The 27244-nt window shown below is 42.1% G+C and overlaps 1 protein-coding gene across 2 annotated transcripts in view; it reads left to right on the top strand.

Moving 5' to 3' along the window:
- LOC135460039 (neuronal acetylcholine receptor subunit alpha-7-like) overlaps positions 1–27244 on the top strand; it is a 59064-nt gene that overhangs the window by 19385 nt on the left and 12435 nt on the right. The window contains exons 3-8 of one of the 2 annotated variants that reach the window (XM_064736645.1): positions 9678–9722; positions 11384–11493; positions 13798–13877; positions 15101–15268; positions 16946–17140; positions 20081–20167. In XM_064736645.1, the coding sequence (XP_064592715.1) occupies positions 9678–9722; positions 11384–11493; positions 13798–13877; positions 15101–15268; positions 16946–17140; positions 20081–20167 (685 nt within the window). The remainder of the gene's footprint in view (positions 1–9677; positions 9723–11383; positions 11494–13797; positions 13878–15100; positions 15269–16945; positions 17141–20080; positions 20168–27244) is intronic. The other variant, XM_064736646.1, reaches the window with a different exon arrangement.

Below are 27244 nucleotides of genomic sequence, written 5' to 3'. Positions count from 1 at the left end.
ATTTGTCATCATGAATGATTGTTTTAATTTCTCATGTTGGCATCTGCAGGAGACCTTTTCTGAAGGGGTGTATATGTGGTTGCACTGTTAAATTATTAAAAAAATCAAACATCTGTTGATGTCCCTGCATATGGTGGAGTTCTGTAGTACTTTTCTCCTCCATGTTCAGCTTTCCAGCTGCCACTGCCAGAGGTCATAATGACAAAAAAAGGAATTGCTAGTAACCAGTGGGAAGCCACAAAAGTGCTGAAAAAATTCTCGAGCAATCCATGAGTCATTATGCACTTCCAGAAGCCAAAACATAATCTTCATGTATGGTCAAAACAAATACTGTGTCTGGAAAAATTTATTATGGACTGTTCTGATTCAGTTGCAAAATGACTTTTCAGTGTGTAAAATGATTGTACATCCTAGGGACTGTAGGGTTATCTCAAACCTCATGGTTATGATATCACAAGGTTGCAAACAATCTCACTTATAAACTACAGAGGTTGCTGCCATGGTGTATCAAAGCTCTCCACATTTTTGGAAAGCAGCAAGACTAGGTAATGTAGGAGTTTAGCAGAACAATAAAAACAAAGATTCACTTTGGTTTTTTTTCCTGAAAACTGTGTCTGAGCTTTGCTGTTCAGAGAAGACAAGAGAAAAGATCTTCACATACTTCACCAAGTTCTCAGGTGCAGTCACTATCAGTATAAGCAGCATACTAGCTTAGCAGCATAGATATTTTTGCCTTCTGTACCCAGACTTTATCAAATGTCGGATTCAAACTTAAGCTTCCACTGGTTTCTTCTGAATCAAAGAATACAACTCTGAAGGAGTTGGAGTTTTTTGTTATTTTGGGTTGGTTTGTTGGGTGTTTTTAGAAACAGTTTGGTAAGAGACCAACTTTTAAATGCAGGCATCTGTTGACATTGAAGCTCCCTTCACCAGCCTGCTCATTTCTCAGGTGATCTGCTCATCAAATAATAGGAGTGTTGAACTCAGTCCTCAGGAGCTCAGACCTTTTTGCTGAGGAATTCTCTATGTGAGTGAGAGTTGCCAGAACTAGAGGCTGCCTGTCGGTATACTGTGCCAGAAGTTAAAGGTGAGAAGGCAGGAGGGGATGCTATGCCTGGCCCTGGGGTGCATCCTGTCTGACACAGCTCTCCTACTGTTAGGTTTTTTACAAAATTTCTGTCAGATTTGAATGCCTTTAGCAGCTGATATCCTTGTTTTTAAATTATTTTGTTTCACAAGCTTTTTAGGGCTGGTTCTGCAGGTGTATTGAAAGGCCAGAAAGTTCAAGGTTTATTTTCTAGCTCTAATTCACCTCTTCCTTGTTAAACTGACCTTACAGCATCTAGGTCATTCCCTCCCACCTTTCATTCTACATTCTCACACATACAAAAATCTATGCTGGGTGTTATGTTTTAAACCCAGATCAACATACAAGCAATTCAAGGAAACAAATAAAAATACGCAGTGTACATAAGCACCTATTCATTTGTTATTCCCAATATAGTATCAGTATTTACTAGATTAAACCATAATCCCTATAGTACATCCTGTACAAATCTTTTACAGATAGATATCTTCAACTATGTAAGCTTGACCGTTCAACTAACTCTTTCAGTCCTTCTAGATTAAAGTATCTTTTTTTTTTCTTTCCTAATAATGCCTTTGTATTTATTTTGGGCTTCCTGTATAGCTTTTGTGAGGAATGTTTACTCTGTATCTCCTTGAAAGACCTACTCTACCAAACTACATGTCTTTCTGGAAAGTTTTTGTCACTCTTACTTTGCAAGAGACAATTCAATGAGACCAGAACAGCAAGGCTGATGCAAAATGGTGCAACTGAGAAGAAAAACTGACTAGACACCATCATAAAAGCTGAAAATCAATTTGTGACCAAGAGCATTAAAATTCCAGACAGAAAAATTACAGAAAGGATTTTAAACCAACAGATTCATTGGAGTTAAATCCCAAAATCTCTCTCTTGGTCACAGAACTCACTTAGTGTGACCAATTTTCACCAATTTTCCAGGAAGAAAAAATAAAATTCCTCTCCATTAGCATTGGAGGATATTGAAAATTGGGAAATTCAAGGCTAATTGAGCAATGAATTATTATTTTGGCTGTCCCCTATGTGCCAGACATTATCAAAATGCCAGTCTCACTAAACCAGGTAAACGTACAATGCCTGAATTTGCTAGTACAATGAAATTAAACACCATGGGTAGTATGGCTTCCTGACTATTACTACTTGTACAGCCTGCATGAAACATTATGATGGAGTTTTAATTACCTGAACTTTACTGGCATCTTTTTTATTTTGTATGACTTCTGCCTCGCTCAGCTCAGAGTGGAGGCAGCTCACTGAGGGGGAAGAAATGCTATGGTTTGTTTTCTTTCAGCATTGCTCCCCAGGCTGCACATAGTGGCAGTGGCGCTAACAAAAGAAAGGCTGGTTTCCTTCTGAGAATTTTGGTTGTGGTCATCCAGCTTGGGCATTTCAGGATAATTAAACAATTTTCTGTCTGACTGGTGAAAAGACTGTAGTCTGTTGTTTGTAGATGTAGGAATTTAGATCTTGAGCTCATGCATATTCCTTAATTTTGGATAATCTGAGGCATCAAAGATTTGCAGTAAAACAGTTAAGCCAAAGCTGTTGGGGTGGCCTTGAACCTAGTATTTCTTAGTTTCTCTGAGTTCTCTGAGGGTAACTCCTGAGAGACAATGAGTTCAGCTCTTGAGTAAAAATCTTTCCTCCCATTTTCTATCCCTAATCACAGGCTTTAAGAGCTCACTTGAGTTTTGGAACATACCTACATTCCCTTATTTTTTGCTGTGCTGTCACACCAGCATGGAAATATAAAAAGAAAAAACACAGGGAACCTTGCAGATAGATTGAATGTGGGTCTCTGATAAGTACTCAGCGTTGGTTTTCTCACCAATTCTTCTGCTGTTTTCCTTGTGATTTCAAATGCTGAAAAGGGCAATTAATAATTAATATCCTAGAATAAAGATTTGTGTCTAACCTTGTTTGTTTGAAGCACCTGCCAACTGTGCACAAAATACATGGAGGCTATTTCAGGAGGAGGTGTCCACCCTGGAGAATTTAAAAACCACCTACATGATACATGTGGATATTTTGGGATTTTAATGGTGGACTGAACAGCTTTTGTATGGTGACATAACACCCTTTCCCTCAGGAACTAAGCATGTATGTCAGTTTATCCAAGCAGTAAGAGAGCAGCACTGTGCTGGAAGGCCATGTGAGGCCCTCTCACCCAGCTTCCGGGGCTTCCATGAGAATTATCTTTGAAATAGAGGGACAAAGCTGGTGGCTTCACTTTTCCCAGGATGTCAGAGAGCTCTGGAGCAGGGAGTCCTGCAATTTGCAGGTCTTTGTGGAGGAACTTGGAAGCCAAACAGTCTCAAGCCCAGTGAAGCTACACTGTGTCACAATTCACACCAATGAATGAGATCAGTTCCCTCATCTTCGGGGTAAATTAGTTCCTAAGTCAAGTACCCACAGCCCCAGGCAGTGGTTGGAAGTCATTTCGCATGTGCAGAGCAAGAACAAGACTGCCTTTTTTCACCACAATGGAAATTGGAATGTTGGGAGATGCTGAGGGGTATGGAAAGTAGGACACAAATCAAGTAGGCTTGGGAGACTCTCACCAGTTGTGCCAGTGAAAGAGAGGGCTGCCTACTCTGAGGCCCTGACTGGCAAGAGAAACTGGCATTTCTTCCCTTATTTCTTACTTCTACTTTTCACTTTGGGGAATGTGTGGGTTTAGTACTTGCTGCAGTGGCTTTTGTATCCAGGCCTTTGCATTTAACATCCATGTCTGGTTGGTCTCTGACATACAGGGAGTCAAGGCTTTCACAAAGAGTACCTCTTGAGGACTTTTGATAACCATCCATTACACAGCCTAAGGAGTATGGCTGGCATCCATGTGTTTGCAGGCTTCTCTGGCACAGTCCCACTTTCAATGCTGTGCTTCTCCGAGTACAGGGTTCTCTTAAACTCTCCACCGTTGCCACAAGCGATTGCTCCTGGCTCAGGGGCTTGTAAGGGGAGGAGTATAATCTGACAGGGGCCAAAACCTCCAATATGTAAAGTTCCTGTCTCAAAAGCAAGTGGATAGATTCTGCTGAAAGCAGCAGATAGAGATGCAATGGTAGTCCCCCAAACTGGGGGGAGAAGAATGCGGGTGGTTAAAGATAGTGGGACAACACAGCCTACACAGCCTACTACACTGCCTTTGTAGTAGCTGCTACACAGTGGAAAGACCAAAGGCAGATTGCACTTCTTGTTGACAGTGAAAGAACACATTCCTCTACAAGACAGAAGGGAACCAATTAAGGCATGACCTCAAGAAGAAGCCGGTGGCACCAGATGAAAGTGTGATTCAAGATGAAAAAACACTTATTTGAAATCACTTCCAGCCATTCATAGGAGGAAATCCTGAGCAACAAAGATATTCAGCTATGAGCACTTGCCTAGATGTATCTTCATCTTTATGGGCAGCAAAATACTCAGCAGGTGTTTGTTCTTTTATTATTTCTTTGTATTTTTGTATTTCTCCCTAGTCTTTCACCTTAACTCTGGACCCTCCTGTCAGATTTCCTTTTTCCTCCTGAAGGTGCTTTTTTGTTAAAAGAGATTGAGATGAAGTACTTAAACTTAAGTTATCCCTACCTAGTTGATGTTACCATGACAAGGTTTATTTCCGCTTCTTAATGAGAGCCCTGAAATAAAAAGGCTGTCCAGCAATACTTACTTGAATGTTGCCAGGGCAACCTAGGCACTTCTCAAAATTACTGGCTCTGTGAGCCTTCAACCATTCAATGCATTTGAGTTTTAGATAATCAGCTGAAAATTGTGGGTAGATTGGTGGTTCAGCAATGGAAAGGAGTGCCTGTACAGTTGTAGATGGAGCATACAGGCATTTGAAAGCTTGGTCAATTCCTTTGGATATTTTGAATAAGGTCCCACTCGAAGATCAGTGTCTCTGCTAACAAAACTTTACAAGTCTCCATGTCAATATTTTCATGTCACTTGACAGCTTCACTTCTCATCTTCAGATATTCAGGTATAAAAACAGTGGGAAAAAAAATTTAATTACCTGGAGTGGTACCTAAGTAGTCACACATGACCATTGAGAGTTACTTGTTCAATTAGGGACTTTTCTGATCATTGTCTTGAAATAGTTCAGTGGCTGATTCAACTCCCACTTCCGTGGCTCTGTGAGAGGGCAAGAATTAATGAAACCTGCTGATCATGTGGTAACAAATGCCTTGCTGCATAGATGACATGTAGTCACATGATGTGACTACCGAACCAGGAAGGGCTTTGGATTTTTTTGTCCAGGTGATGTGACCCAAGTAGTTATGGGTAGGTAAGGGTGTTGACCTGGCAAGGGAGCATCTGAAGGGCAGTGGTGCACAATGTAGGCAGATGTATATACATTGTATCTTTAAATTTAGGGCAGGGAAAAGAAAACCAAACTAAAACATTCACATGTCACAGCATGTGCACCAGAACAAACCAAACTGTCACTTTACATGGGTCAAAGGTGGTAGGAATAAGCAGATATCCAGGGCAGAGGATTAACTGGAGTAAGGCTAGAGATAGAAAGGGGAGAAATGACCCAGATAAATATAGGAAGGATTTAGAGAACAAGTGTTGCACTCACTTGTGACCACAGCTTTTCTAGCATTTTTAAATACTAGAAGCAAAATTATTTGTCTGAGCTAAACATTTGCAAACCAGGAGAGCTGCCAGAGGAATGATGGAACAGCACCTCTGGGAGCTGATAATTTTTAGCCTCACCCAGAATCTTTGCAGGACTGCTTTCAATGCTTTGCTGCAAAAAAAGATGGGAGCTGAGATCTGGCCCAATGCAAAGGGAAGGTCATTCCTAAGACTGACAGTGCCAAGACGGGAATCTTGAACAGAAAAAGCAGTGTGAGAGATTATTCATGTTTTCTCCTGGGAGGAAAGGCATCCTCTCAACTAACCTTTAAACCCCTCTGCATAAACCAGTGACACAGAATGAGGGAACTGCCTCCAACACTTCCCAAGCTCAATAATTACCTTTTAATTTCTGCAAAGCTAAGTGACCAGTGATCTCCTGGGACAGACTTTGTCCAAGTTAATTGTTTGTGTGTGTCTGTGTAACAGAAAGATACAGTCCCTTCTGTGCTAAGCTATTTTAGGGGTGCATAGAACACACAGGTCATGATGAAGATAGCAGGAGCTGTAATTCTTCTGCAGCTCTGGAAAGGCCAGACAATCAGCCTACTGCAAAGGCCAAAGTACTTCCTTACAGAATGCAAAGCTACCACAAAGATAGAAAGCTCCACAGACACCTCAGCTCTCAAATGCCTCTCATTCTAACAGGGGGTGAACTCAGACTCAAGGTTCCCATGGCCCTCCTCTCCTTGGCAGCCCCAGCAGGCACTTTTTCCTTGGTTCCTCAGGGTCCTCCTCCAGAAAGGACTTAGCAGGAGAGCTACACCTGGAAAAATGCCTGCCCAGTATGAAGTCAGCTTTGCTGCTTCTGCAAACCAGGCACTTTTGTAAAACTCAGATCCTTGTTTGAAAAATGTTCTGTTCTGTCATGCAACGAGAAGGACCCATCAGGCTGCATCTGTTGACCAGCGCTACATATGTGAGCATTTTCTGTGTTTTGCCAAAATGTCAGATGCCATTTAAGAGCTCAGCAGCCTGAGGACAATGATGGGAATAGTCTCTGAATGGCCAAGAAAACATCCTGAAGTGACTTTATTGTTTCACCCAAGCTAAGAGAAATGTAAGCAGCCCAAAGCCCTTGTTAGACCTTGTGGTTTTCCTGCTATCTAAACACCAGACAAGGAAGACCATCATTGCTCTCTAGATAAGCATTTGAGAACTCAAAACTGTCAGTTTTCTGTTGACTACAAAACATATCTAAGCACAGTAGCCCTGTAAAAAAGCAGGCAAAGCAGACCCAAGACAGTAAATTTAACATTATGTGGAATACCTGTCTGAATAATTATTTGGATTCAAAGCTGATTAGCCAGGTTATTAGTATTTGACACACAGTTAAACAGGTAAAGACAACAAACTGTTTTGTGAAATACAGAAGTCAGCCCGAGATATCTTCCTTTGCAAGCTGTCTAGTATAAACTTACTGTGCCAGAAAAAAAATTAGTTTCCTTGTAAATCAGAGCCACTTGTGAAAGGTTCCTGATGGAAGGCATCTGCACATGATGGAAACCCCCAGCCTCACATTGGACTTGAATGCATTCCTGTGAGGTTTACATAGGTAGATGACAAAATGAGGAATGTCCCTTCTTCCCCTTCCCTGCAAGTTTCAGTGTAGATGGGAAAAATCCTTAGTTCTGTACAGCAGTGGCATTGGCTGATTGTTGCTGACCAGATTTTTAATCATGTTGTTCAGGCTCTTTTAACAGTACACAGTAAGTCTTTGTTAGGAGGACATGTGCAGCGTACAAGTGTAAAGCATTCTTTGGCTAAGTGCACAAAATATTGTTAGTACTTGATGTGCAATTCAGACGACCATCATGCTTGTCAGCCCTACAGGACACCTCAGGAGTTACTGGTGGCCAGGAATGCATCAATCAGATGGGCTGGTGGTTAGCCTCTGAGGATCCCTGAGACACAACCTCTGTGTTTCTGGGTTGCTTTCATTTTCCAGGTCAGTGGACACAGATAGCTCTGATGACTCTATCAATTACCAGCTCTAGGGTTATTCTTTAGAATTTTATTTTTCAAGATCTTGTTTGAATCCTCCAGCATCTAAAAAACTTGTCTCAACAAGCCCAGTCCTTCTCTGATTTTTCTACAGATTTTCTTACAATTGCTTCAACCACAGCAACCAAGGGAACAAAAGGGGGTGCAGAAGGACCAAGCCTCTGGAGGTGGGTTGTAGTTTGCATATAGAGAGGAGTATGTTTGCTGGAGCAGCAAAGAGGAGAAAGGGAAATGTATGATCAGTGTAACAATATAAAATCACATCTGATTTTTGTGTGGCATCTCACAGCAGCAGAAACAGTGTAGTCAGGTCTCAAGGGGACTCAAGAAGAGGTACTGTGATAGACAGTTTTATGGGGATCACTATGGCAAAGACCTGTTTCCTGTCTGAAATTTGCCTTTCCTGGTAAAAAGGGGCTTGGCTGCAGAGCCTAACTCTGGCCACAGTGCCAAATCAGGAGTCCTCCAGAAGTTGATGTTACAGCTGGACTCATTGCTGGAGTGTTTCTGTAATAGTCAATGATGTCTCCCTTTCTAGGTTGTTGTATTTCTGGAGCTCCAACAACCCAAATGTAAAAAGAGGAGATGATGCTACAGACAAGGTTCATACTAAGAATTCAGCAGTACCACTGGTCCAGTGTCTGCTGTGCTGGGGAATCGGTAATTAGGAGACTTCTCTGGGCAGTTGTCCTTCATGCCTTAGGCTAGGAATCTGCAGCTCCTCCATGGGACACAGAAGTAACTCCAGAGGACACACAGATTACCAGACACACCTAGGGTTGCAGTGAGATGTTGCAGTTTGATTTTGAGCAGCCCTTCCCTGACACTTCTGGGCAAGTTTCTTTGCATATGTACTGTGAGGGTGGCTTGGGAGGGGAGGAGGGAGTTCTTCCAAAGTGAATAGGGCAGTTTAGGTTTTTCTACCTTGTTGGAGAGTAAGTACTGCAATAATGACATGACCAGAGAGGGCATGCATGTCCAGGGAGCTCTCTGTATGGTTTAAATGCGTGCCAAGCAGCTTGCAATAGCAATGTCTCCCACCTGAGACACTGCAGACAACCACATAACCTTCCTAGGGCATGGACACACACAGGGACAGCTGGGCATACAGTGAGCCGGCATTGCCTCAGCTCCTGGGAGGTGCAGGGCTTGGCTGCTGTGGTGTTTGGGACCTGTGTATCTGCATCACAGTGACTCTGCAGCCCTGCTTCTCCATCCCCACAGTGCAGGTCCTGGACCTGCTGAGTAACTGCAGAAAGCCAGGCACAGAACTTGGGCACCAACTGGGTGGTGAGAACATCTTTGTTTCTGTTATAATTGATTCTTCCCCGTGGCCTCTGCATGCAGGAATGAACCTGCAGACTCCTGCTCTGTGAAGGTGTTGTGTGAGCTCCCTCTCATGCAGCATTTGTGTCCTTTTAGCCAAGTGACAGCTTCAGCCTAAGGCCAGCCCTTTCTTTCCTTTAGCCAGAGCTAACTTACATAGCAATGATACTTGAAAAGAACAGCACTTCTGGCATTATTTCATCATTGCTTTGTAGTGGAAGCAAACACAACATAAAATATCTCCAGCTATGACATTTAGTGTGGTACTGAAAAACATCTTGTTTTGAGCAGGTAGCTAGAAGGTAAAACTTGGTAAGGAATTCATCCCCAGAAAAAGAAGTTAATCATCTATTACTTTCCTTTCTATTGTTGATCAGTTATGACAAACACAGGGAGTCTGTAGGTTTAAAGGATAAGAAAAAGAGCCACTATTGTCTGAGCCAAATAGTAGTGTTCCAGTGAGCTCACAATCTACTCCATGGAGTTTGGTTTATGTACCCCAAAAGTGTTGATTCTCTAAAAGACGTAGAAACTCTTCCATCTCTAATCAAACTGTTTCATCCCTTTTTCTCTTGTCTTTCCTTCCCACTTTTGTTCAAAGGATGAGAAGAATCAGGTGTTGATCACCAATGCTTGGCTGCAGATGGTGAGTAACCTCTGTTAGTAAAGAAACTCTAATTGAAAACTACTGAATGTGATTTCTTAGCAGAAAAGCAAGACTGCTGTCTTATAGATTATGTTTAATGCAATACAGGCATTTTGAGACCTTTTAAAATTTCTCTAGTACTCCTTTTAGAATTGAAAATTAACTTCAGGAGACTACATTAATCCTTTGGACAGACCTGTTGACCTTTTGAGCATGGAAACCAGCTGCATTGTTTTGCCATTGGATGTAATGATCTAGTAACAGAGTCCAGAGTTAGAGTCTCATCATAGCTGAGAAGAGTATCTTCAAGGGCCTCAAGGCCCTCTCCATAGCCAGTGATGGGGACTTATGAGCAAGCCAAACATCCAGTAAAACAGGCACCTGCACTTACCACTTCTGGGAAATTTCCACCTTGGCCCGAGACTGGGAGCCAGGGCATCTGTCCCTGAACACAGAAGTGGTCACATGCAGACTACTCATAGGGGGTGGTGGGTAGTCCAGGGGCCACAGAGGGCCCAGGGCTGCTTTGCTGCTGGCAGCACCCAGGCAGCTCTCTGGGATATTGCCTTCCCTCATGCTTGACAAACCTCTTATATAAACATTCCTCGTCCCTCTTCTGCAATCTGCTCCAGCTGAGTATTCACCTGCATGCTCACACAGAAAAAGCAAAATTGACCTTCACAAAGGAAAGGGACCTCCTTTACAGGATGGAATTTCCCATCAGGTCTGCCTGGCTGCCTATGGTGAGGGATACAGTGTTTTCTTATGCTGCATAAACAGATCTCATTAGGGGCTTGTGGTCAGGAAGGAAGCAGTTCTTACAGTAAAAACCAGTGGAGACTTGAATGATTAAACTTATTCCACTTTGATTTTCACTGCCAAACACTATCTCATATTAATATGTTCAGCTGAGCAGGCTGTTTCTTCCTCAGCTACCTGCTGGGATTTGCAGCAGAAATGAGCGTTTTCATGTTGCAAAAACTAACCGAGACAAACCTATATGACTACAGGATTGTTAGGTCAGAGCCTGTAGGTGTTCTGTCCTTTGCAGAGTTCTTCCACAGGTTCAGATGTTCCGCAGAGATGTTTCACTGATTAAGGTTTCCCTTGCAAGCCTCCCACTGAGCTTCATTGTAAGTCAGAAGGTTCTTCCCGAAAGCTCTTCCTGCACCTTTCTTGAATTAACTGTGTTGAGGTGGAGGAGATGGGATCAGAAACAGTCCCTTGGCATGTAAAGTTCACTTGCCTACCTCTCATAGCAAGGTGGTTAGTAAAAGAGCCACCCAACCTTTCTAACAGATTAAATTATTTCCACCCAATGAGGCGACTCACACCATGGTTCACCTAGCACTAACCACCTCAAAAACCACTTTACTTCAGAACCAGCAGACCTCATGGAAGTGCCTACTGCCAGCAAAGGTCCAGCAAAGGTTTGGGATGCCTGGACACAAGATGAAAAGCTAAGGACTGTCTTCAGTAGTCACACTGAAGTTATTTCCTCTATATATGCCAGCCTTTCTTAATAATTAAAACTGAGCATTAAACTCTTATCATACTGAGGCTATTGCTATTGGCAAAATCTATTCTAATCCCATAATATTACAAAAAACTTAGAAGACTTTTAAAAGCTCATATAATCTGATGTATGTGTTTGTCAACAGTACTGGGTTGATGTTTACTTGTCTTGGGATCAGTATGAATACCCAGGAGTGCAGAACTTGCGATTTCCTTCCGACCAGATTTGGGTACCAGACATTCTTCTGTATAACAGGTAAGCAAGATGTGAAATGGCTGGTAGGAGACTAGAAGTGCAGAAAATCAGCTATGCTTCACTGATACTGGGGGCCTTTTGCCCTCTGTGGATTTCCCCTTATCCTTAAAGAGTAACAAAAACAAGCAAGCATCAGTGAACACATTTCTCAAGTAGCCCATCTGATCTTCCTTGCTGTAGTTCCGCAGATGTCTTTAACTTTTTCTCAGAGAACGCAAAGAGGAAACTATTACAGTCTCTTCAAAATTACTGTATCTGCAGGAGAGCTACTGTCCTATATGTGTCATAGTGTTTCTGATTGAAGTAAACAAATGGATTTTCATCTCACTTCCATTATCACATATTTTATAAACCTCTCCATCGTTCTTCTACTCTGAACATTCGCTAATCTGTTTTTCCTTCTACAGAGGTGAATCCAGCTCTCTAGACAACATTGCTGCAGTGTTGAATGAAGTGGAAACTCTCTAGACAGCTGTTTCCTTAATGCTTTCCAGGAGAAGGGGATTTGGGGTTTCTCTAATAATATCTTAATTCTGGACTTATATTTTTTTATCTATTGCAAACCCCAGCTGTTGTTGTTCAGCTGCGCTGTCTTACTAGATTTTCCATCTTATGTCTTTCTCTGACAGTTTTCAGGGTAATACTTTCTAATTACCCAGATTAAATTTCATTTTGTTAGTTTCCAGAGTTCACCATGATCTATATTCCATTCCAAATCCTTACTACAAGATATCCAAAGGAGGCCTGGAGACACCTAGATTGTTTAAGTGCTTTACTTTACCTCAGCTTTGCTTCTTACTGTCTCTTTATTCCTTTTCAGTCTCTAAAAAGGAGGTGTACAGCTTGGTCCATATTACTGTAGTTTATACGAACATGCTGAAATTCAGATAGACACCAGCCTGCTTTTAGTAAGAAAAATAGATTGATTTGATGCAATTGGCCCTTCACAAATCTGTGCCAGATGTTTCACCCCATTTTCTTTGAAGTTAGGCTGATGTCTATAATTTCACCTTTAAAAGAAGTGAGAATTCTCTTTGATCTCCCCTAATTCACCATGCCCTTCCCTCTTCTCCACAAGCTCTCACAGATAATTGTTAATGCTTCAGAGGGTATTTCGGCCAGTCCTTTCAGTTCTCAAGAGTAAATTTCATCAGCTCTGCTGAGTAAAATCTCTCTTATCTACATTTCCTTAACCTGTTCATCCCCTGTTCTGCCATGGACTCCTGCCACTGTGTGAGAATGGGTTGCGAAGAGTGAGGGACACAGGGTGCAGGAAACTGCAGCTCTCTGCACCCTGTTTTTTTTTCCCTTCCTTTCCTCTCTTCCTTGTCCCCTTGTACTTATGAAACCCCTTTTTGTTGTCTTTTATGGTTTTGATAAATATCACTTGTTCTGAACTTAGGCTTTTCAGTGCCATCCCCTTTGTTTTGTACTGGGGACTGAAGACTCAAGACATGAATAAAAAGCAGACCAGAAGAGTAATGGAGGCTCTGAATTTTTAAAATCTGGTAGAAAGACAGGGTGTGCAGGATGGTGAAGTCATGCAACACAAACCTGCACATAGCCAGTACAGGCAAGGCTCTACAAGCTAGGGGATCCCTCTGTGGCTAATCTCTTTCTAAAAGACCCTCTGGAACAAGCCCCCAGACCTGCTTCTTTGAAGAATCGTGTCCTTGTTTGGCTCATTACCCCTTTAATTATCTCAGAATTTTGGAATAGTAAAGAAATTCTTTATTCTTGGTCCCTCCTGCTGTTGGAGTTTCAATGAATCTCCTCCTTCAAGCTCCTAAAATAACTTCTCTCCAGTGGTTTCTTCCAATGCTGGAAGCAAACTCTTATCCTCTCTGCGTCTGAGGAGACTGCAGAGTTGTTATGTCAGGCTACCATTGCTGTTACAATGTATCTGTTACTACAGATATCTGGGTAAGATAACAGATAAGGTGATTTATGTGGTGAGCTGACTCATTTTGACAGGTGCCCTAGAAGAGCATCATTGTCCCAACTGTCCAGTTTTGGGATACATCTAATGTGGCACTTTTGCTTCTTTTCCTTCTGCCTTTTTTCTGAGACATGCAACACTCTGCCTCTCACTTCTTCAAGGACATTGCAGCATGCAAGCAGCCTGCCAAGGTGCAGGCTGAGAGTAACTACAAAGAACTGAGATATTTATCAAGGGACACTTCACCCAGATGTAGGAACTTAATTCAGCCAAAAGATTATTTTTATGTTGACAGTTACATCTTGACTTGCACATCAGCTTGCTTTTTCTTTATTTTGTTCTGTTTTGTTTATACTGTGTTACAGTGCAGATGAAAGATTTGATGCAACTTTTCACACAAATGTGCTGGTGAACTACTCTGGATCTTGCCAATATATTCCTCCAGGTAGGGCACAGAGAGTATTTATTCACTTTTAATCAAATAATTTCAAGCAGGTTTCCTTCATGAATGAAACAAACGGTGTTTAAAAGCCCTCTGTGGAAATTTTGCAACCTAATGTTTGCAACCTTGCAAATATTATTAGACTGTCTAATAATGGGACAGACCCACTATGAAAATTTAAGTCCACTATCAGTGGCATTTACACTTTATTAAGCAGTAAAATATTCCTCTGACCAATTTGCTCAAAACATCCAGAGGCACCCCTAAGGTGTCATCCAAAGTAAGACGGTGTGCACTATGTCATCATGTTTCACGTGCACTCCAGCTAGGTGTCTGTTGTGTGGAGAGGTGTGTGAGCAGAGGTGACCCCAAGAGCAGCACTCGCTCAGCATTGAAGCCCTGCTTGCCAGGCTGAGGCTAAAATCCAGGTAACAAGACAATCGGGATTGGTCTCAACCAGTGGGGCCTAAGTATCAGTCTCTTTTAATTTCTGTTGCTGATTCCCCGCCTGCGTGTTCCAGCATCCAGGACTCACCTGTGAACAGAGAGGCTATTCTGCAGTTGCTCACTGTGGTGGACAAAAAAATTCCTAAACTTTGTGTCATAGCATAGCACTGTCTCCAAGTAGGTCCACAAGGCCCAGTAGGGATCAGCAATCATTCCCTGATGGCTGCTCCCCTGTTGTTCCCTACCCATTAGACCCCTTAAATCATCCCAGAACATGAACTAGACACAACCAGAGTTAAAATCCAAGCTTGGTTACCACACAGATGATAAAGGCCATCACCAAGCAAGGTTTAGGAGAGCAATGTACTTTAAAAGGGCTGTGGGCCTGAGGCATGGCCTGTCCAGGAACTCCTTTCAAAGAACTGGTCACAGCACAGTAAGCCCCTGGGGTGTACTCTTTGCTCCTGTCAGACCAAGCAACACTGCCTGCAATCTGATAGGGCCAGCTGGCACTGGGAAACAGGCTGGGCTGCTCCTGGATGGCCGCAGTGTCCCAGGCAATCTGCCTCAAGGATGCAGTGAGAGAGATCTTCACTGGTGGAGGAAGGAACATTATTCCACTCATGGCAGCATCTTCCACCTGCAGTACTTGTTTGGTTACCCCATGACTGTATCACACAGAATTTTTGAAAAGGAAACTTGTTCTCAATCAGAGACAGATGAGGGTAAGATGAAATGCACCCTGCACATGTGTGATCATGACTGGTTTCTGTCTACAGGCATTTTGAAGAGCACATGTTACATTGATGTCCGCTGGTTCCCCTTTGATGTGCAGAAGTGTGATTTGAAGTTTGGCTCCTGGACTCACAGTGGCTGGTTGATTGACCTGCAGATGCTCGAGGCTGATATTTCCAACTACATCTCAAATGGAGAATGGGATTTAGTGGGTAAATTGGCCAATGTACAAATTTTCAATAGTCTAATTTTCAAAGGCAAACCTCAAATATATAGAAATTATCAATCAATTGGACATGGAATACAGATATTAAAAATATAGATCTAAGAAGAAGCAAAGAAATAGGAAAAAAATCACATATCAGAGACAGCCTTTCAGCAATGTTCATTGAACTGTGTCTGAAATCACTGTGTTCTGAAGCAATTGCCCACCACTGAGTACATAAATGAAAGCTACTAGTCTTGACACATCTGAGCAGTTTGTCAGTACTAAACTTGGATGTGTCTCTTGTAGGTGCATGGAACACTACTGTCACATTTACTCAAATACATCAGCAAAAATGATTGGTGTAAAAAGTATTTCAGCAACACTTTTACATAAAAGTATCTTTCTCACCCAGAAAAGCATCAAAATGTCTCCCAGTTCACAAAATGCGCAGATTAGTATGTCTCTCTTCTATGCTTTGGAAGGTACCTGTATTTTCAAAAGAATTTATGTCCAGAACTAGTTATTCAGAGAACTAGTAAGTTATTTTGAGCTCATTTATGTAGCTGTAAGTCACAAGCAATGTTACAGAAATTGATGGAACTTAGACAACTGCAAGGAGAGGTTACGAAAAATATGTTTATCTTCTGGTCCAGATATACAGACAAGGAAATAAGTTTACTACCCAACTGCATGCAGTATTTTTACCATGCAGGGCATCTAAGAAATTATATTCAGTTTTATGAGAAGCCAGAAAGCTCCATAGTGAAATCCTCCTAAAGTCCAACTATTTTAGAGCAATCCTTCCTTCCAGTCCTCATTTACAGTGGGTATTTTTGTCCAATAACTTTGCATATCTGATTAAGAGTTTGTGGTTTATCTGCCTTCAGCCCTGACTGGGGGAGAACAAAACAGGGACTTATTAAGCTCATACAGCAAAAGCATTAAATAGCACCTCAGGCAAGCCATGTCTATATCCTTTAAAAAGACTTTTCTAAGCCTCTGCCAAAATGCACACATTGTCATATCATCTGTCATGTCCACAGAAACAAAGGAGAAGTGAGCAATTTTGGCATGAAAGATACAAGGTACTGACTTCTTCCATCTCTCCTGACATTTCCAGTGCTCTTGCAGTCCCCATCATGGAGCATGTCAGGCAATTTGCTGCAGCAGGATCACCGTGAACAGCCCTGCAGTGCAGCTGTATTGGACAGCTATGTCTCTTAACCTTCAGATATATAACAGACTTTGAGCTTAACTTGGCATCCTTTTTGAAAAGTAGGCCTGTCTGTTTTTCCTGACAAAAAAAGGAGCAAAAATGTATAAAGGATCACAGAATAGTAAGAAGCAGTGGCACTTGTCACCCAGAAAATCTGCTGCGTGTGCTAGTGAATATCACATCAACAGTATGTTACCATTCACAGAATGTAGGAAGGCAGAATGCACATTGTTGAGGTTGTGATGCTCAGGACTGTTTTATTCTGTCTCAGATGAGCTTCATTAGCTAAACTAGGTTTGAATAACTCAGAAGGCATGAAAGCAAATCCTAGAAAACACAGAAGATGGACCAAGAATAGCAGAGGTGACACACATTGGCTCATAAACCATCACTTCTTGATCCAGTCCAGGGAGGTAACTGGGAGTCCTGCCTCTCTCCTCACTGCTCTGATCATCCTGTCTGTAGGTGTCCCAGGGAAGAGGAATGAGATGTACTACGAATGCTGCAAAGAACCATACCCAGATGTGACGTACACCATCACCATGCGTCGACGCACCCTCTACTATGGCTTGAACTTACTCATTCCCTGTGTCCTCATATCTGGTTTAGCACTGCTTGTATTCCTTTTGCCAGCTGATTCTGGAGAGAAGATTTCTTTAGGTAAGTGCTAAAATATTCATTTGTTTTATAAGCATCCTATAAAATAGGAAAAAAAATACCTCATGGCACTATGTTGCTCAACGAAGAAAGATTTCACTAGAAGAGAGCAATAGAAGTACTTTTTTGGTTACAGGAGCAAGGAAACAGCTTTCTGTGTGGCATTCACACATCCTCTGCTACATATAGTATCTTAGGGCCTGGGAGGAAGCTGAACTTGTTGCTGGCACAGACGGCAGTGATAATATTCTGTCATGCCTGTTGTTATGTACTTTAGTACATCTCAATGCATTTGTCATGGTTTGACCCGGAAACAGGATTTCTGGGATGCTGTGTGGATGGGGCCAATGAGTGCTCAGATTTGAATATTGCCATCTGGCCCACCCACTGGGCAATGGGATCCACCTCCGAGAACACAGGGTAAAAGCAGGGCTCTCCCCCTGGCAGTTCATTTTGGATTTCCGGCGGTGAAGGAGTTGAGTCTCTCCCTCGGCCCAGTTGCTGGCTGGGCTGGGGGAGGGGAAAAGCCATGCGGCCCAGCCCAGGAGAGGTAGGCCTGGCCCCAAGGGTGGAAGGAAGAAGTAAAGAAATGCTGGGAAGCAATGGGCAGCCTGTTCCCCCCCCACCTTGGAGACAGACAGAGAGAGTGCAGCCGGTGTTTGTGTGCCGTTACCTTGAAAGCAGTAAACATGTGCTGGTAGCAGGCAGCCCGGCTGAGGAGATGGTGGGGGGGGTGCAGCCAGGAGTCCAGCCGCTTGGAGGAGTTTTTAACCCTTTTTTTGGACAATGAAAACTTCACAGAACATTAACCCTTCCTAGACGAGGGATAAGAGTAGAGGAGGATGAAGGAAATGAGCGAGCGATAAAGGTCTCGACCAGAGAGAGAGAGAGTGAGAGATGTTAGAAAGATGTAGAAGAGGAAGTGGCATTTTATGCTGGACTCTTTTGTGTAGCCATGGACAGAGCTATGTTTCCCTGGAATACAGAGACTGAGTCCAGGGGGAGAAATGTCCCAGAGCCAAAGAAGATTCAGTGTGGGTACCCCTCGGCCCCAGGGGGTATATAAAATATGGGGGGGACAGATGTCCCAGAGGTGAGAGATTGAGCTTCTCTGGAACTGGACACAGCCTCCTTAAAAGGACAACCCTGGAAGAAGCCCTGGTGTCCAACGCTGGCGCTCCTTTGATGGGGAGAGAAGGTACATCCCACGGGCTGAGTTATGGTTTTTCCTCCGTGAGTCTGGAGAAGACATGAGGAGATGGGATGGAAAACCCACCACTGCTTTGGCACAACGGGTGCGTGATTTGAAGAAAAGAGAAAGTATCACCAAAAAGATAGCAGATCCGGTCGCTCGTAGCCGAGATGTTAAGTATGATGATGACGATGACATGTCCAATCCCCTTGAAGGAACTTCTAAGGCATATGCCCAAGGAAAGAAGGACAATCTGGCTTAGAGGGGCCCTGCCTCCAGCCAGGAAGAGGCACGGGAGAACCGGGTTTTTTGGAAGGGGTGGATCAGATGGCCTGGCACATCAGAGCCACAAGACTATGAAGCATTGGTTGACACTGGATCACAATGTACCTTAATGCCATCGGAACACGTGGGGACAGAACCTGTTTCCATTGCTGGAGTGACGGGGGGATCACAACAGTTGACTTTGTTGGAAGCTGAGGTGAGCTTGACTGGGAAGGAGTGGCATGAACATCCGATTGTGACTGGTCCAGAGGCTCCGTGTATTTTGGGCATAGACTTCCTCCAGAATGGCTATTACAAAGATCCTAAGGGATTCAGGTGGGCTTTTGGAATAGCTGCAGTGGAGATAGAGGTTATTAAACAATTGAATACCTTGCCTGGACTATCAGAGAACCCATCTGCAGTAGGACTCTTGAAGGTAGAGGAGCAGCAAGTGCCAATGTCAAACCAGAACAGCATTTCACAGCTCATTGACTCTTGGCTCTCTTTTTCAGATGAAACATACTAGGAAGCAAAGAGTGGAAGAGCTGTGAACAGCAGCAGCTGGGCACTGGATTTTCACCTTAAAAATTAGCTCCCAAAACACCTAGTCATGTGTGCCCTGTGAACACAGCCATGGGAAGGGCTAAATGAGATTTACTGTTGTGTGTGTTGATAAAAATGGGAAGGGTCTCCTTCCAAGAGGAGATAGGCAAGACCTATAAATACACCAGACTGGGCCAGCTGAGATCTTAAGAGTTAATTGTGCATGATTCTGTCTCAGGATAGAGACTTCTAAATCATATGAATTGTCCTCAGTGGGGCTTTTCTTGGTTAAAAAAATGTATCTGAGCATCCTGCCTTACAAAAAATAAAACACAGGCTATCAGGGGTACAATTGCTGTCTATGAAATAAAGGATGGGGATAAGGAAAAGAGCTATTTGAGCTGAAGTACAATGTTGACATAAAAATATGAGCTAATGTTAATGCATTGACCTTTTGATTTCTCAGTATCAGGATGGTTAAGTTTAGCAACAGCCTTTCCACATAGAATAAACAGCTTCTTTTATAACAGGCTGCATGTCTTTGAGGGATGTTATATAATATGTGATAGCAAAACCTAGGCTGCTGTCTGTGCAAGTCTCTCCTAGCCCTTAACAATCATTTGGGCTTTGTGCAATGTTTCGGAAAAGCACTGTAGTTCATCAGTTTTGTAAGCTTCATTTCACTCAGTAAAAAAGATTTCTCCATTTCTTTGAGAGAAGCAAGGGTTTGTGTGTATTAGAGAAAAGGGAAAAGAGAGCAGATAGAGTTGCATCTAAAAACACTCACACTTTGTGGAAGTTCTAATCGTCTCTGACAGACATGAAGTCATGGGTTTGCCTTAGCTGTATATCAGGACAATGCTTTATTTAACAGCAAAGACATCAGAGGAGCAGCTGCAGAGTTCATTTACCTCATTCTTCCCAAATATGTTCACTCCCTCCAGGTATCACTGTCCTTCTTTCCCTGACTGTATTCATGTTGCTCGTGGCTGAGATCATGCCTGCAACTTCTGACTCTGTCCCGCTAATAGGTAAGTTGATTTTCACTGCTTTGTGCACTGTGTATGATACCTCGCAAGAGCTGTTCAAAGCCAATTTGAGGACTGACTGTTACCACAGTTTTGCATTCAGCAATGTCAGGAATGTCAGCCTGGATTTCACCATGTGCATGTATGAAAAGGACCTACATGAGGTTACAGAAAGGCACCGGAAACAATAGATAAGCAGGTAACTGCAATCAGGGATTGGGAGGACATAGACTCTACATGGCAGAAAATTAATTTTTCTTCTGCTGCATCAGACCACCTCCCTGCAATTACACAAATCCTTCCTGCCTTCCCTCTTCCCTCAGTCTGAAGAGCAATTCAGGATACAACAGTCATAATTCAAGTATATCATTGAAGCATTTTTAATGTATACTGAAAACTACAGGGCAGATCATCATCTTGGGATTGTGGGCGAGACAGACATTGTTACAGCCTCTGTTTTTATAGGACTGCTCCTTTACCTTGATCTCATGGGGTCTTATTGCAGGGTAGACAAAATAAACCTGTCCTATTTTACAAAGTAACAAATGAACACTACCTAAAAGGCCTGTGATACAAACCATGACTAAAGTACATGTTCTAGACAGCAGAAATGAACAAAATAGTCAACAATATATCTAGATGCTGATGTAAGATGCACGTCACATTTGTATAATGAAAGCCCCAAAAAAGTTATATAATGACTAGGACAAAAAAAAAAAAAAAATTTACTCAGACAGCTTCATGGTCTCTCTTCAAGGCTTTAAGACTAGGCCTGACTCTGAGGAAGGAGATAAGCATGCAACAGTACGTACAATGGCACCCATAGGCAAGAGTTTCTGAAAGCCTCCAAAAAACTTACTCTTCTCAGTGAAAGTCAGCAGGACTCTTAGCTTTGAGTCATACAGGAGCTTCCAAAAAACTAATAAAACCTCTTCCTGAGCATGTACCTCGGACACAATGGAGACAGACACAGTTCTAAGAGAAACTTGTGTGCAGGGAGGAGACGCAAGCCATCTTGAACCACTGTTGACATCATTTTGCTGCTTATAATACAAAACAAATCACATTTAGAATTCGTAAAGAGGTACACTTGCCTATGGCCAGTCCACTAGCTTTAACCTGAACAGTTTCTACTAATACAGTCTTCTATCACAGAAGGTAGGATTTGTACCGAGAAAAACTATGAATAATTATGTATTTTTACGGACTTTGATGTTGCAATGACAGGCAATTTCTGCTTATCAGAGAATTCCTAAAGTTGCTGTAAATGCTATCTACTACTCTCTCATTCTCTGCAAATATTTTGTTATTGCAGATAATCATGTTGGTCAGACATGATTTATTCTTATTAAATTTTGGATGGCTGTTCCCATCCCCACCCCCTTCCTCAACTGTCCAGAAATGTTCCCTGAGGACTTGCTGCCTGATGTACCCAGGGAGAGAGTCAGAATGACAAAGCTCTTGTTCTCTGGATTGTCCTTTTGAGAGGTGGATGCAAAACTGTCTTTCTCCATCTCCTTGGTCTTGCAATGATCCCATTAGGATTCTTGATGATCCCATGGATTTGGGCAGGTTCAGATCTCACAATCAATACACCAGTCCTTCCTTACTATTGCTGGTTGTGTTCCTCATCCTTGAACCATCTCTAAACACAGAGACATCAGAGACCTTGATGGTGCAAACTAAGGCAAAGTACACATTGCCTTGATCTTATCACTGTTCACTGTCACTGAATCATTTCTTTCTTTCAGCAGCAAGTCCATGTTTGCCTTGTTAGCTGTTTGTGTAGTCTTTGTGTAGTGATGGAAACTCTTCCTGTTGCCTTTTGATACCCACATCAGCTTCAATTAATGAGTTTTAACATTTCTGACGCCAACCATAATGACCAGCAAATGCTTCCAAATTTTCATTTTGTAGCCTGTCTCTGCTTCCCGTATCTCTTCTGCACTGAAGCCCTACCGTGAGATCACAGTTCACTCATCTGCTGGTGTGCTTACTTATTTCTTGCATTTGGAGGCATTGTGCTTAAACTCTCGCAGTTTTCCTGTGCTGCTTTATCTTTCAGAGCATTCCCTGGTGGGATCCCAGCTACTAGTTCCCCAAAATGACAAGTCTGTTCACCTGAAGTCCAAGGTCTATGCTTTGCTGTTCTTAGTCCTCACTCAATTAATGGTTCTGAGCTTCACTATTTCACAATAACTCCAGCCTAGGTTGCCGCTGATTATTATGTTCCCAAACAGTTCTTCATTGCTAGTGAAGCACAATGTGCACCACCCCTGATTGTACATTATATATGTGCTGCCTTTTGAGCAGTCATCAGGGTAGATCAAGCTCCTGGTGGCAATGAGGGTTTGTGAGACAGAAGTTTCCATGAGTTGTTTTAAGAAGTCCCCATGTCCACTGTCTTGGGATGGTCTATTATGCACTCCCACAACAGAATCACTCCTTTTGGCCTCTTCAATGAAGCTGATCCACAAGTTCTCCAGCAGCTCTCATCCATCCGGACAGAAGCCCCTCACACCCAAGTGTCTCCTTCATATAACTTCTTTTCCTGATGAGCTTCTGGTAGTGAGAAATGTTCCTCATCATCTGTTTTCCAGTAACATTATTTCTTCGCAACTATGTGCAGAGTTTCATTTGATCCTGCATATTCCCCAGACTCAAAGCATTTTCTCACTCTGATGGTGAGATCTTCTACCTTGTTTCACAATTCTTGAGGTCTTGCTCTGACTACCCAATACTATTTTTTTCCACCCTTGTCTGCTACTTATGCATTTACATGTGGGTTGTTACCTCCCTTCCACAGCATTTCTAGTTTTAAATCCTACCTTTATCTTCTTGCTCCACGCCAAATTTGCAGGGAGACTGCTTATCCATTTGGCTTCTGCACCCAAACAGCTCTTTTTCAGTAAGTGCTCAAAGCTGGACTGTGCACTTTCACATTATCTTGAGTTCTGAAAACCTTATCCTTACTCTAACAGAGTGACATAACATCCTTTCCACACAGTGGTCCTACAGGTGATGTCACAGAGAATATTTTAGCTGCTAAATAGAATATGCCAGGTCATGCTCATAGTTTTCAGTTTCTCAGTGTGATCTCTGGTTCAGTTAAAGTACTCAGAATTAATACAAGGAAGACGAGTATATTTGGAAAGCTCATTCCACTTTTGAATAATCAGCATGGTTAGCAGCAGGTTTCAGGAATAAACAAGTCTTCTAAAGCATGTGGTTTGTGAAGGATGCAGATAATTTGAAGTAGAAAGATCCCATGCTGATCTGCTGAAGAGTCACTGTTATTGGTCTTCATGCATTGGGGTGCAGAGATACTTTGAAAACGTGACTCCACATGCTTTAAAAATCTGCATTATATTTTTAGGACCCGAGTTTTTAGAAACAAACATGCATCCATACCTCTCTGGATCTGCCTGCACCCTCACAGCCTTTGCCGTTTCAAAGCCACTAATGCCTAACATGCTGTGCTTTTTTCTTCTGACCTCAGCTTTAACTACTGATCTCTAATAATAAGGAAAAATATCACAGCTGCTGTTGGAGTGTCTTTATTGAGGTAGCAAAGGAGAACTGGTCTAATATGACACCAAGAAAAGTACTAGCTTTTGTGATCTGGAACATATTTACAGAGTAATGTGGAAATCATAAGTTAGTTCCTCTCAGTTGAGGGGAACTTCAAATTAAACAAACAAAGCACCTATCAGATTAAATAATCAGAAGGATGCAAGTGGGACAAGACAGCTGCTTTTCTGTACCTTTGCAAAATGGGTCACCCCTTCCTTGGTATGTGTTCTGCATTTTCTGTCTGTTTATAATGCTACCCAAAGCAGAGACTCTCTTGGTCCACATATCCAATTTCCCCAGACGAGAGATTCCCATTTCTCAGCAGCCTACCAACTATCATGTTAATATATATTAAAACAGGTCAACATCTTTTTCTGTAAGGAGCAAGTGGCAAGACTTGACCTAGGAATCAGTAGCTGGCAGCTCAGCACCTTAGAGCACCAGAACCCTACTGCTCCTGATGCAAGGTAGAGCTTTCATATGTTCCAGTTGGACAGGCTGCCCCCTGCTCTCACTCTGCTTTCTTGGGCATTCACATCAGTACCTCCTTGCCCAGCAGCATTCTCACTCCCATCCTTCTCTAGCACACCCTCCCTTTTGGGGAAAATATTTCTTTTCAAAGCCCAGTTTTCAACAGCACACATCTATGCAAAGACGGGCACCACAATATTTCAAAACTTGAATCCTGCCCTTCCACAGAGATGCCAATGGAAGGAGAAGGCCGAACCAGGGAATAATGTCTCTGATTCTGTTTAAAACATTAGTCACCCACAGCTCAGCAATTAGCTCAACCATTTAAATAAAAAGAGTCAAAGGCCCATCTACAAACACAATAGTTTGGCTAGAATCCAGCACATGTCAACTTTATGAACAAAGATTCTTTCTCTACAGAGTACTGGAAGTCCCTCCTGGCACTTAAAACCTCTAGAGTATAGCTCCTGAAAGCCTTTCAGACCATGGCTATACAGCAGCAGCTGTGTCCTAAACTTACCCTTTCTACTGTAGCTTAATCATGCCTTGTGGGAAGTGTGTCTTGCTGCAGCCATGATTTTACTTCCTTTTAATTTTCTCTTTAAAGTTACTTTTGCCAAGAGTCCATATAAGTAGAAAACTGGAGTTCATTACTTGAGGAAAGTTTGTACAGAAATGCAGAGAACTCCAGATGTGATACACAACTAAATTACTGGTCTGACTGTGCTAATAACTGGGTAAAATCATAAAATCTGTATGATACAGCTCAGGTATAAGACAATTGTTTTTTTCTCCTTTTAAAATCCTATGTAATTATGCAGATTTGTTCTGAACTATAAATGCCAGTAATTTTGTGAGGATTTCATGCACCTTCCAGTCCCTATTATTGCACTTATCCAGTGCATTACATAGGAAGATGTAACCATGTCTGACTGTGTTGATTTCCTGCTTCAGCAACTAAATCAAAATTGAACAAATACAGCTATCAACAAGTACTGTTATTTTAATTAGAGCCTTTGTACAAGTTCAGGCTCTGCCTCTTGAATCAAAGGACTAGGTAATCAATCTGAAAACTACATTGGAGGTATTTAGCTCTATACTGTAAGGACCATTTTCTAAAATAAAGATATTGTGATCCATGTTAAGTGAATGGTTGAAACAAATTGTTTTAGAGGTATTTTCAAACCTAAATGATTCTATTATTCTAGGTAAATAACAGTGGATGAGGATCTGGTTTTGGTAATGGTTATATGGCCACTTCTCTGGAAAGGATGAGTTCTTTCCTTAGGCAATAGATATACGCCTGAATTCCTTTAAAGTCTTCATATCCCTGATCTGTTTCATAAAACAGTGTTTTCTATCCAAAAGCAATCTTATAATTAAGATTAGGAAATCATGCGTTAAGAAGTCACTAAGGAACAAATTCCTCGAAGTCAATACAGATTCTGAACGGCAACTCTTACATTTCATTGCTATCCTTTGGCTGGAGTCTTCTTAAGATTACACAGTTGTTGGTAATGTGGTCCCACATCCAGTGGTACCAAATAAAGCAGTGACCAGAATCAAATTTATCATGCACTGTTGAAGGAAACTCTTCAATAATGCTTCAGGATAAGTTGCTAGTTTGGGCTCATGGACTTAAAAAAATTAATCTCTGAATGTAACACTTAATTTCTACCAAAATCAGCCAGTTTTTCAGAAAGACTGATCAATCCACAGCCCATGTTGTCAGACATGGCCAAAATTTGGGCCAAGCTTGTGAGGAGACTAACCAGTACACCTTCCTGTGTATTCTTTTCTCCTGCCTGCAATATCAGCTCCAGAGGGGCAAAACTTTTGGGGCCGCAGGGCACTGTCTGCACTTCCCCCCCTTCCTGCAATTCACCTCTGTTTTCCTGTGCTGCAGTCCCACCACTGTGAGGACAGGGTGGCACCGTACAGAGACAAACCTAAAATGCCTGCTTTGAAAACTCCACCCAGCTCTTTGCATTTGTATGGAGTTGAAGCTCCGCAGGCTTTGAGTTCAGGCCCCAGGTAGCACAGAAGGTACAGTCACACAAAAACCAGCTAGCAGCACCCACGGCTGGACTCTTCCAGCTTTTGACTAAAGCTGCAATAAGCTCTGACTTAGCAGCTGTCTGTCCATCCTAGCCCATGCTCTGAGGAAGTATCATTTTCAAAGTACTTTGTCAAAACAGATAAAGCATGCTTCTGCCCAACAGCCAAATCTTGAAATGAGATATTCAGATGTATCAGGCTGGTCAGATGATTTGTTTCTTCGGTAAAGACTTTTTAGACCTTGTAATTTGAGGCTTCCCCTTGCACAGGAGAAGTAGTTAATATATCTGGTTGTCTTCCATGCAAAAAAATTTCAAAGTGCTGCAAATCCTTATTTTCTACCAGCTCTCTCCAAAATAACACCACTGTATTTTTCTTTAAAATGAGTTTATAGCAGAAAGTGGGGAACACCAGGAAGCTGGTATGTAGACAGTGTTTGAAAGGTTCATAAATACAAGGAACTGGCACTTCCTATGATTAATATTCATGTGATGCTTGACATTTTGGCTACATGTATCAAATAAAGCACAATAAAAATAAAGTTATCTCCATCTTCAGTTAGCAAAATCAAATTTCTCTGTCTTATTTTGCTAAGCTCCTCTGCTTTTTTAAAAATCACAATTTACTTGCTGCTTAGAGCTCCATTATAATGATATTTTCCAGCTGTGTCCCATCCTTGCTGTTCCTTACCATGCCTACACCATTTCAGTAAGCATGAACACTTTGCACTGTAGTTAAGTACCTTTGCAGCAGATGCTTGGGGTGATTTCTTGCATTTAGTCATAGAGCAAATGAGACTGGAAATTACTAGTGCAGGGAAGCAATGTGGTGCTTTCTCACCTTCAGGAGTTACAGATTGTTTTAAGTTAGAAACATAAGGCATTAGCTGTTCTCCCTAGAGAGAAAATTAGATTAATCAGTGTTATTTTTTTTGTCATCTTACAGTATGTTCTCGGCTGATGCCATCTCACTTTATTC

Source organism: Zonotrichia leucophrys, chromosome Z, assembly GCF_028769735.1.
Source record: "Zonotrichia leucophrys gambelii isolate GWCS_2022_RI chromosome Z, RI_Zleu_2.0, whole genome shotgun sequence".
Classification (NCBI taxonomy): domain Eukaryota; kingdom Metazoa; phylum Chordata; class Aves; order Passeriformes; family Passerellidae; genus Zonotrichia; species Zonotrichia leucophrys.
Note: the sequence above shows the minus strand (reverse complement) of the source record. Positions and strands in the feature narration are given on the sequence as shown.